This window comes from Alosa sapidissima, chromosome 13 (genome assembly GCF_018492685.1).
Source record: "Alosa sapidissima isolate fAloSap1 chromosome 13, fAloSap1.pri, whole genome shotgun sequence".
Lineage (NCBI taxonomy): Eukaryota > Metazoa > Chordata > Actinopteri > Clupeiformes > Clupeidae > Alosa > Alosa sapidissima.
The window spans coordinates 33898469-33910968 of record NC_055969.1 but is presented as its reverse complement, the minus strand read 5'-3'; the positions used below and the strand labels follow the sequence as shown (position 1 = coordinate 33910968).

Sequence of the window (12500 nt, the reverse complement as noted above, 5' to 3'; positions counted from 1 at the left end):
AACAAAGTAATCAAACAAACTCATTTTGTCGCTGACACTCGCTTGCGTCACATGCAGTTGGGGCACTGTGTCAGGCATTGGTCCATGCTGCTTTGGTTTGTGCCGAGGTGGCCTTCCTGTTTGCACTAGTGATGGAGAGGTGGCGTTCCTGTTTGCAGTAGTCATGGAGAGGTGAGAGGTGGTGTTCCTGTTTGCACTAGTGATGGAGAGGTGGCGTTCCTGTTTGCACTAGTGATGGAGAGGTGAGAGGTGGCGTTCCTGTTTGCACTAGTGATGGAGAGGTGGCGTTCCTGTTTGCACTAGTGATGGAGAGGTGAGAGGTGGCGTTCCTGTTTGCACTAGTGATGGAGAGGTGAGAGGTGGCGTTCCTGTTTGCACTAGTGATGGAGAGGTGGCGTTCCTGTTTGCACTAGTGATGGAGAGGTGGCGTTCCTGTTTGCAGTAGTGATGGAGAGGTGAGAGGTGGCGTTCCTGTTTGCACTAGTGATGGAGAGGTGGCGTTCCTGTTTGCAGTAGTGATGGGGCTGTCTGTTGCAGGAAACGAGTCGGTCGGTGGTTACCGGATCAAGAAAGGCCGGCGACAGAGGGCGGCGACAGCCAGGCCAGAGAGGGTGTGGCCAGATGCTGTCATTCCATATGTCATCAGCGGAAACTTCAGTGGTATGGTCTCACACACACACACACACACACACACACACACACACACACTCCCACACAAACACTCATTTCTCATTCAAACACACTCACACACATTATTTTGTGATTTGTTCTATAAATATTCTATATAAACAGTAGTATGACCTACTTGTAAACATTACATTTTATTAACAACAAATGTTTTCCACAAACAATGAATGTTAAAAGTACTATCCATAGAACAAATAATTTGATTTGATTTATTTTATCTTTCATTTTGTGGAACATAATGGGGATCCCTTCATTGTTCATTGAATGCTTTGTTTTAACCAAAAGTTTTCAAAATGAAAACAAAGTGAGCACTTGAGGGACTCCATTTTGAGGATGGCGCTGGATGTTGACCTCCCAATCCTGACCCCCTGTGTCAGCCACACAGGCAGACAGCAGTCGTTCAAAAGCAAAACGTTTTGTTCTGTTTTGCTACAATTTCTAGTTTGAACAACATGATTGGTCACATTGATGTGCAACATGCTTTCGAGGTAATAGCATTATTGTCCCATGTGGCGAGTATGTGCTATCAGCATCAACATGCAACATGCCGTATTACACAGGCAGAGAGCCCAACAGATCCACCTAAAGTCATGTACAGATATAGCCTGGCTAACGTCAGACCTAATCTCATTGAGATGGGGTCTGGGAACTAGACATTCATTTTCTCGTATTTGAAACGTGGTTTACGAATGCCCAGAGCCGTTTATTGGGCGCTACGAATGTCTATCAAATGCGTATGTACGTAGCTCATAACGGCTTCGGTGTGTCGTCATCGTTTTGCTGCCCTCCCTCTGTTCTGTGACTGGTTCCTTCGTCGAGGTGAAAACGAAGTCCATAGAATCCAGGCTGCCTAGCAGCGTGAAAAAAATTGCGCGCGCAAGGCAGCATGGGAAAACCCAGGCTAGTACAGATAACAGACAGGAATGAAAACCTATATTTACTTAGAAAACAAAACCTATATATATTTACATCGATTTCATCAGGCTCAGAAATAATAGAAATGAAAGCAAACACCGAGCCTCTCAGAGCACTTGCACGAGCAACAGGGTGTTCGGTACACCACTGTTTTCGTTGAATCTTTGCAACATTTTGAACTTGAACTATAGAGAGGCCGTGATGCTCATGGGAAGTGATGTCACATGGCCCCTTTGTCTGTCTCTCCCTGGTGCAGGCAGCCAGAGGGCCATCTTCAAGCAGGCCATGCGTCACTGGGAGAAACACACGTGCGTGGCCTTCATCGAGAGGAGCACGGAGGAAAGCTACATCGTCTTCACATACCTGCCCTGTGGGTGAGCGCACAGGGACAATGCAGGGGGACACTCATCTCCTGTACTCATCCTCTCGTCCTCTCTCTCTCTCTCTCTCTCTGTCTCTCTCTCTCTCTCTCTTTTTACATTTCTAACACTCACTCTTTCTGTCCCTCTGTTACTCATGCTTTCCCTCTCGTCTCTCTTTTTCTCCCCTTTTCTCTCTTACATGGAACAGCACAGAGGAAGTGCGGTAGAGGAAGTGTGAATGTCTAGCGGTGCTTTTGGTAAACACTGAATAGATTGTAAAGAGTAGAGGAATCTTATCAAATGGATAGGTCTGGTCCTTCGCTATAATTGGTTTAGCCATGTTTAAAACTGTTTTAAATATTCTGCTGTGACATAGCTGTTTCAATAGAAATAGTAACAGCACATTACATATATTGCTTTTTTAGATACAGTGCTATTTCACTACATCCACTATCAATGCAATGCTTTACTATCTATCACTGCAGCAAACTAAAACCTATACCAGGGGTGTAGTGGTAAAATAAGAGGTAGCATGTCCGTTAGCATAGCTCATAGCATGTCTGTTAGCATAGCTCATAGCATGTCCGTTAGCAGATGAAAAATACTAAAAATACTGAAGAAGCAAAGTTTGCTAAACAAAACATGTCACTGCCAGTGTCACAGTGTCACTGCCAGAGTGTGGGGTCACTGATGCTGCTTTGCGATTGTTGGACTTTTATTTTGACAAAATGTCGTCATTATGTCTTCCACATTCATGAAAGGTTGGATATGAATGTTGAGTCATGTCTCATGAAACAGTCATGAATGCTTTATGTGCAGTGTATGACAGCTGCTATAATGTTATGAACTCACCCGTCAAGTAAAGTGTTACCGAAAAAACAAATGCATTCCCAATGTATAGGCCAGGGATGTAGTGGAGGCTAAACGCAAGTAAACAGTTTATCCTCCTCTGAAATTTCAGAAATAGAGTTTATCCACCTCTTATTAGAGTTTATCCACCTCTCAAAAGAGTTTATTCACCAATTCGAACTTTTAACATTAAAAAATCACACATATTATCCGCATTCACAGTATGTTCCTCAACACTCTAGGAACCATTTATACCATTGGTATTGTTATAAACATTGGACAATAACCTCCACCATCATCAAACATTTTTTGAATGCCTTTTTTAAAAATCAGATACCGCATGGCGCAGTCCACCTCACTGTGATCACAGAATTCATAGTTTACCCACCTCTTATTTTACACTACACCCCTGCTAACGGACATGCTATGAGCTATTCTAACAGACATGCTATGAGCTATGCTAACGGACATGCTATGAGCTATGCTAACGGACATGCTATGAGCTATGCTGCACCACGCATACACCGCATGAATAAGACACATGTATCATGAAACAGTCATGAATGCTTTATGTGCAGTTTATAACAGCTGCTATGAATGTGTTATGAACTCACCCGTCAAGTAAAGTGTTACCATTTTTTCTTATTCATGCGGTGTATGCGTGGTGCAACTAATATATAGGAAATTACTGTATATTACCATTCGGTCTTTGCCTAAGGCACCCTTTCAGTGGATGCATGTTTGTTCTTGTCCTTGTCTTTTTCTTGCCCCTTTTACCACCTCAAACATACATTTCACTAGTTCATGTTACGAAATTTGCATAAAGAGAATGCAATAGTAGGTGTTTTGGCGAGGTCTCTGGACAGGGTCCTCCTCTTAGGTTGGTAGTCCACTCTGCACAGCGAAAGCTGAAACTCTTAAATGCGTGCTCAGATGCAAGCTCAGAGGCATGTTCACTCATTTGGGGTCACTTAGAAATGTCCCTGTTTTCCATGAAAACATAAAATGAGAATGGAACATGACAAATAGTAACTGATAAAGTTATAATGAATAATAATAACACAATTTTAAATACCGGTAATGAAATAAATCTCATGAAATCATCTTCATGTAATAATATAGTAATTGTGTCCTTTGCTTTCATCAAAGAATCCTTTGTTTGCTTTTTTTGAAGACAAAGACATGTCGGTAACACTTTACTTGACAGGTGAGTTCATAACACATTCATAGCAGCTGTCATAAACTGCACATAAAGCATTCATGACTGTTTCATGAGACATGACTCAACATTCATATCAAACCTTTCATGAATGTGGAAGACATAATGACGACATTTTGTCAAAATAAAAGTCCAACAATCGCAAAGCAGCATCAGTGACCCCACACTCTGGCAGTGACACATGTTTTGTTTAGCAAACTTTCTTCAGTATTTTTAGATTATTTTTGAAATGTTTCATGTGTATTCAGGAGAACAACTCTATAAGCATTTCAGCTGCATGTGTTGCTGTGGAGGTAGCCATTATCAACACAAGATTCATAATTTCCGTCCTTTCAGAGCAATCAGTCCCCTCTTAAAATGTTGATTTCACATGACTTGTTCTCATTCACACATTTCCTGGAGCTGATGATTTGATTATAGGCTACTAACTAGAATGACATTTGCTAATAATTTGTGTTTTTTTGTGACAGCATTTTATAATAATAAAACCTCTTTGCAATGAATTACTGGTAATTCACGGTGCACACTATGCGCAATAATCTAAAGGCAATGTGAATTGGCACCTCAAAAGCTGAAGTAGCAAAGTTTGAGAAACACAAAATTGTGTCACTGCCAAAACGTTTGGCCATGACTGTATACTGAAATGCACAATAGAAACATCATGGCTTAGGAATATTCTTAAAAAAAGAGTTAAATGGTTTTTTAAACCAAACTTCCAAAGCCTATAATCGTTCCCCAGTCTCGAGTATTGCATTGATGTGTGGTGTGTGTTTGGGTGACTCTTGCCAGGTGGTGTGTGATGTGTGTTTGGGTGACTCCTGCCAGATGGTGTGTGATGTGTGTTTGGGTGACTCCTGCCAGGTGGTGTGTGATGTGTGTTTGGGTGACTCCTGCCAGGTGGTGTGTGATGTGTGTTTGGGTGACTCCTGCCAGGTGCTGCTCGTACGTGGGGAAGCGAGGGGGGGGCCCCCAGGCCATCTCCATTGGAAAAAACTGTGATAAGTTCGGCATCGTGGTGCACGAGCTGGGTCATGTCATCGGCTTCTGGCACGAACACACACGTCCAGATCGAGATGAGCACGTAGCCATCTTCAGAGACAACATCCAGCAAGGTACATGGTGCAGTAGTGTGCATTATAACTGTACATATCACAAGATAAGAGTCTGAGATCAAAACAACCCATTAAAAATGCATTCTCTGTTGGGATAGTGATGATCGCGAGGGATGCGTTTTCTTTTATCTCATATGAATTGCACAATCTTCGTTCATAGTCTAATTCATATTATTTCTCTTATCATGGATTTATTTCCACTGAACAAAGTGTATTCTGTATGAGTTCTATACGGAACATGTCTTTAACCTTTCCAATATGGGACGGTTCTGAATTTGACTGAACGGTTGGCAGCCATGCATGTCTCAGACATCATGTGAACTGCTCAGATAGATATTTTCAAGCCAAGCGCATGCCTTATGATGGGTGATGAGGTTGGATTTGAGCACATGGCTTTACTGGATGAGCTGTAGGAGCCTGTGTCATTGGCTTGTCCAGTCTCTCCTCCTCTCTCTCCATCTGGGACAGTGTGTAGATAGATAGGCTACTGGGGTCAACTCCTCCAAGCTGAGTTGTCAGCTGACACACCAGCTAGAAAAAAATTGGCTGTTGTTGACTCAATTTGCTGCTTGCTTTGTCTCTGTCTCTGTTGTTTGGGCATTCAGGATGAAGATACATACTGTAGAGGATGTAGGGTTACTGTATACTCAATATGAAGATACATAGAGGATGTATGCCTACTGTATACTCAATATGAAGATACATAGAGGATGTAGGCTTACTGTATACTCAATATGAAGATAAATAGAGGATGTAGGCTTACTGTATACTCAATATGAAGATGCAAACTGTAGAGGATGTAGGCCTGGCCTACTGTATACTAATGTCTCATATGTGTTGTGTTCTGTATAAATCAAAGTGCACAGAGAATGTACACTCTTTTGCAAATTAATTGAAACAAAATGTGAAGGAGGCGACATGGTCCATTTCTCCCAAACAAAGAAAATTGTGGTCATTTTACACCCCCCGGTAACCTGTTTCCCCTTGATTTGCACAAGTTTTTGTGGTTCACTTATGTGAATCACATTGAATTGCCTCTGTGTATGAAATCTGCTCTAGAAATGAGCTTGCCTTACCTTGCGCTGCCTGCGGTGAAACATATGGTCAATGTGATCTCCTAATGATGTATGTGTTTAATGTGATCTCCTAATGATGTGTGTGTTTAATGTGATCTCCTAATGATGTATGTGTTTAATGTGATCTAATGATGTATGTGTTTAATGTGATCTAATGGTGTATGTGTTTAATGTGATCTCCTAAATGCTGCATGTGTTTAATGTGATCTCCTAATGCTGTATGTGTTTAATGTGATCTAATGATGTATGTGTTTAATGTGATCTCCTAATGATATATGTGTTTAATGTGACCTAATGATGTGTGTGTTTAATGTTATGTATGTGTTTAATGTGATCTCCTAAATGTGTTTCTGTCTTCTGGGTGTATCAGGTCAGGAGTACAACTTCCTGAAGATGGAGCCTGGTGAGGTGGACTCGCTCGGAGAAACCTACGACTTCGACAGCATCATGCACTATGCCAGGAACACCTTTTCCAGGTATGTGTGCAGGTTAGAGGTGGAACAGAATATCCAGAAGATGGTGATGTATCACAAGGTTTTCAATGGTTTCTGTGATAATGTCACACTAGCACCATAAATATATGTATAAATAACATGATTTATTCACAGGCATTGCAATACAATTTGTGTTGTTTTGTTATGTAAAACGGCATCCCTTTTCTTGTACGCCTGCAAGGGGGTGCCTGTACGCCTGTGATTCCCACCCCTAGCGAGACAAGTGGCATTTGCTCTTGGAGTCGTTTTCTCTCTAGTAAGCCTTCGGCCCAGATCTCAGGTAATGTAGATAAGCTAAATTAGACCAGGTTGTAGCATAACACTCTGTAAAGCGCCATGAGACATGTGTAATGTTTTGGTGCTCTATAAGTGAAATTAAATTGAAACTGAAATGGAAAATAGCCAACCTCAATTTAAAGGGACGAAATTGTTTTTCAGGCTCCAGACATTTTTTTCTTTCATACCAAAAAATGTCTCTTTTGAAAGTAAAGGTTGTTGATCCCTGTCTTAGACTCACCTTGCCAAAAAATGTCTTTTGAAAGTAAAGGTTGTTGACCCCTGTCTTTAAATGTCTCTTTTGAAAGTAAAGATTGTTGACCCCTGTCTTTGAAAGCAAAGGTTGTCACATGGGTGTCAGAGGCTTTTTGAAAGTGGGTGGAACAGTTGAGCGGGATGGGTTGGGGGGACGGGGGGGTGTTGGGAGTCCTCCACCAGAAAAAAAACTGACTAGAACCAGACGCAATTTCCTGAATTCTGGTACATTTTAACAGGTTGTTAGCTTCTATCTAACATAGTGAAGCCTTTGATTCAATGACTAATTCGGAACCAGCTTTAATAACCTCATGATGTAGGCAGGAGCTTCGGGAGGATTGCCGGAGTGCCATTAACGTTTTGGGCTAATCTGAATATCGTGAGCTTAAAGATTGTTTCTGAAGTTCCTTTGCTGGGCCCCCGTGGCACTTCAGCAGATCCTTACTCGCAGTAGCAACAACTGTTCACTAATGTTAGCAATGTTTTATTGACTTAAACACGGATTTAACGTTACCTAGCGCCGCTATAATCAAAACGAGAAGGCTTTCGCAAGTGTTTTGAGGTCTGTGTAATCTTCCAACGGCTACCTCAGGATTGTAGCATTTGTAATCAAGTGGAATGGATTTTGCATGGACTTTGGAGATATTATACAAACAGTTTTAAAACAGCACTGATATTTTGCATGGCAAAAGTGGGGGGGGTCCAAACTAACAATTATAAACAGTGCTCGTATAATGACTCAGACGGCCATAGTTGCTGACCCTGTCTTAAAATGTCTCTTTTGAAAGTAAAGGTTGTTGACCCGTGTGTCTGAAAGTAAAGGTTGTTGACCCCTGTGTTAGAAAGTAAAGGTCGTTGACCCCTGTGTTTGAAAGTAAAGGTCGTTGACCTCTGTGTTTGAAAGTAAAGTTTTTTGGTAACACTTTACTTGACGGGTGATTTCATAACACATTCATAGCAGCTGTCATAAACTGCACATAAAGCATTCATGACTGTTTCATGAGACATGACTCAACATTCATACCAAACCTTTCACGAATGTGGAAGACAGAACGACGACAACTTGTCAAAATAAAAGTCCAACATTGTATTTGTGTAACCTGGATACCATTAATTTAATCTCTCCAGCCTTTGTAAATATTTCATGAATATCTTATGAAGTATACATCGAATGTCACTTTACTATACAAGTTGTGAAGTATTCATAATCACTGAGTTTAACACTGGAAGTTCAACTAGCCTACATTCATCTGACCCATATTTGTGTAACCTGGAACGAACGGTTGGACATTCCCAGTAGCAAAATATGAGAAATCTGCAAAGGTTACATCATAAAACAAATACATTTTTATGAAATAAAAATTATTTGCTTGACCATGTTCTGTCTTTTTGGCACTGAAGTATAGCCTGGCGGGCCATCCTATATCATTGAAATGTATAGTCTGGAATCGAATCATTCACCTGCTTAATCCAAGGGGCGGGCAGAGAATTGTCTTTCAAACTGCCTAGGCATGCAATAGGCCAGCGCTACGACCATATCCGTATCCGGTCGGCAAAACGGCAAATACATCCTTCTTCGAAAGGAATGACTTAAGTGCATTGTGTTGCTCTACTTTCAAAGAAAAGCACAAGTCCAACTCCTCCAAAGTTGACGCCAACGCCGATTCAAACAACCGCTCTTCGTTCGCCATAGCCACCTTCCTTGTTGTTCACCGTCGCAGGATGTCGTTATCCTGTTAAGCCCGCCTTAAGACTCTCTAACGAAATAGAGCGCTGTGATTGGAGAACATCCACGGTGTTAAGCCAATAGAAATTCCTATGGTTTGATACTAGACGTACAGGCTGAGCAAATTAATTTGCCGCCGCTAGGGTGCGTCTAGATTTCTAGGCTAACTGAAGTAACCAATTGACTCAGATGTGACGTGATCAGGTAAGAGGTTTGGTCCAAAAACGGCAATGCTGCTTTGCGACTTCTGGACTTTTATTTTGACAAGCTCTCGTCGTTCTGTCTTCCACATTCATGAAAGGTTTGGTATGAATGTTGAGTCATGTCTCATGAAACCGTCATGAATGCTTTATGTTGCAGTTTATGACAGCTCTTATGAATGTGTTATGAACTCACCCGTCAAGTAAAGTGTTGGCAGTTTTTTGATCCCTGTTGACCCACAGAGGTACACTTTCAGCTTTAGGTCTATTTTGGTCTATGCAGCTGTTGATCAGTGGAAGGCTGCTTCCTGTGTGTGTGTGTGTGTGTGTGTGTGTGTGTGTGTATGTGTGTGTGTGTCTGTTTTTGCACATGACTGAGCATAATTGCCACTCTGCTATTTGGACCAGCATACTGCCTTTGTGCTGTGCTCTCCATTGGTCTGCTGTGGCCAGAGTCCAGGCACACTGACGGAACAGAAGAAAATTAAAGCTGCACTCTCATACCTGAGTAGACTCAGGCACCACTGGGATAGTTTGTGCTATTCTGAAGACATCTAGAGCTCCATCGGAGACTGACAGAGGATTAAATGCCCCTCAATTTGACTTACCCATCCTGTTTAGCTGAGAGTTGAGAGCTTATTTCAAAGCCACTTTGAACCGCAGTGTTTGGTGTTTGTGCAAGAGCATACAGATGACAGATGAAAGGCTCATTCAGCATGCCCAGATTGGATGTGAATATGCTGTGAGGGACTGGAAAGCTGAGGGTGGTCTACTACAATGGATTTCTGGCTCTCATTTTCCAGGTAATTAAACCAATAAAAAAGAGCAGAGTAATTATCAGGCTAATACCTTGTTGGATGATGAGTGGCGGATGACAGGGAGCCTCTTTATGTTGCCGTGGAGCTTCTCCCACATGCTCCATCAAGGGCACTTAGGTCTGCTGACCAATTCCGCCCTGGAGTCCCACCGTCAAGGTTAAAGAGCAGGGGGGTCATTCCACGTCAATTCAACCAGGGCCCACGCACTTAGGTCTCAAAAAATTCTGAAAACATTACCAGGTGTACCTATGTTATCCAGGAGACACACTGTAAAATGACTTTTATGTAAGATCAATACTTTCCAAGATACAGCCAGTTTTACAGGGGGAGGGGGGTGTCAATTTTGTTCGGCCTCTTTTTTTTGTCAAAGTTCACAAGCCCATAGCACAAGAACTAAACCATGTAGGAGGCTCAAATTTTGCATGCCGGTACACATACAGGTTACTCTATACAACCACAGGTGACACTGTGGTAACTCTACACAAAACATATTGATCTCAATGGTGCATTTTGCCCATGTTCAGGGTGGAAAATAAAAAAGAAAGACTTGCATAAGACAAGTCAAATTGGTGTCTTTAAAAAGAAGGGATCATGGAGAGTGAAGAAAACAATATAAAAAAATCTTTGTATATTCCCACAAGGTGTTAAGGCGCTCTAAAAATGAGAACCAAAATTATTTTTCAGACTTGTGAGGTCTGCTGTTGAGACCCTGACGGAATTTATGTTCTGTTCATTGCTTTTTGTGAGAGTGTTTCTACTTATCTCAATAAGGGAAATAAATTAAGAGCCTATGTTGAGTACAAATATGTCTTCTGAAGGCCTAAACAGAGCCCAGCCAAAAACTCCAATAATTTTTTTATAAACTTTGAGGGACAGCTATGACCATGCAGGATCATCCAGACCAAACGTGACAATTTTGCTACATACTATTGCGGTTGAATTCCTATTGGTGTACCAGCATGCAAAATTTGAGCCTCCTACAAGCCTCCTGGCTTGTAAACTTTGACAAAAAAAAGAGGCCGAACAAAATTGACATCCCCCTCTCCCTGTAAAACTTGCTGTATCTTGGAAAGTTTTGATCTTACATAAAGGTAATTTTACAGTGTGTCTCCTGGGTAACATAGGTACACCTGGTCATTTTTTCAGAATTTTTTTAAAACCTTAGTGCGTGGGCCCTGGTTGAATTGACGTGGAATGACCCAGGGGCGATCGGGCCTTTGAGGTACTTGGCCCTAAACTCTGGAATGAGCTGCCACTGCATATAAGGCTGAGTCCTTCTTTGCTTGTTCAAAATAACATCTTATAACACTTTTACTCCCTGGCTTTTAACTCAGTATAAGCTTATTCTATTTTATTTTCTATTTTATTTTTAATTACTTTTATTATATTACATACAGAGATGGATTACTGCACGGGCATTCTGGGCCCAAGGGGTCAGGGGGCTCTGAAGCCCAAGTCTTTTCATTAAATCACTGCCTCGATATCTACACATCAGGATGTAGGCTATGAATCTGATTGAATTAAAGTATTGGCCATCCCCAAAATGCACCAGAATACAGGAAATCACATCAAACAAATTAAAAATGTTCTGGGGGAGGACCCCCAAACCCCCCCTCCTACATATGCGACAATTACATCTGGGCCCAGGGGCCGGAAAGTTCATAATTCGTCCATGATTACAGAACTTACTGCTTTCATTTATGTTTGTTTTAGTCCACTGCTTGGTTGAATTTTCCATTGTCCTACGTAATTTAGAATGACCATTAACCATATGTTATTTGCACACCTATGAAGTAGATCCATTTTTTTGGCACGTCACACTTGTATATTAATTCATTAACTCGTTGTGAAGTTTAAATGAACTGTCACGTTGCATCCGAGCTGTAAAATGCAGACAATCAGAACATAGCAACATTGTAGCATATGACTGAGGTGGCTTTTAGCTAGGTCGATGACAGCAGGCTAAGTAAAATAGCAATGTTTCAAAACTAAAGTTCATCCGAATCTTGGGGTACGCCCGCTTGACAACGGGAGAGATAGAACTACCGACTGGCCTTTGGCCGTAGCAACCATCCATTTAGAACTTGTAACGGCAGTTTGTCCTGCAAGTTGAGAAATTAGTTGATATGTGTCGGAAGAAAGTAGTTCTACAAACAAGAGAGTTTTAGCGATTAAAACGGTTAAATTGTAACAGGAAATAAACACAACGCAAGTGACAACAGTGGAATAAGCGGGATAATGGACTCCACGGTGGTCTGTTCACAGAAGTTAATGCACTTACGAGGTTTAAATGGCCCTCCGCTTCGTGTTGGGGCCGTTTTACAACCTCGACGCATTCATTTCTGTGAACTGACCACCATGTTGTCCATTATCCCTTACTTACTGCTCCCTCTGCTCTTGTGAGTTCTGTCTGTTATTTGTACAAACGTCTGTGTTATTGTTTGACGCCTGATCATTACTAGAGAACCAGAACTAGAACCAAATGCTTTGGGCAGTGGTGCATCTGTGTGG

The 12500-nt window shown here is 41.6% G+C and overlaps 1 protein-coding gene across 1 annotated transcript in view; it reads left to right on the top strand.

The window, feature by feature from the left end:
• LOC121679806 (bone morphogenetic protein 1-like) overlaps window positions 1–12500 on the top strand; it is a 69061-nt gene that overhangs the window by 11862 nt on the left and 44699 nt on the right. Inside the window, exons 3-6 of the mRNA XM_042058840.1 lie at window positions 538–660; window positions 1859–1976; window positions 4966–5144; window positions 6591–6696. Coding sequence (XP_041914774.1) covers window positions 538–660; window positions 1859–1976; window positions 4966–5144; window positions 6591–6696 — 526 coding nt within the window. The remainder of the gene's footprint in view (window positions 1–537; window positions 661–1858; window positions 1977–4965; window positions 5145–6590; window positions 6697–12500) is intronic.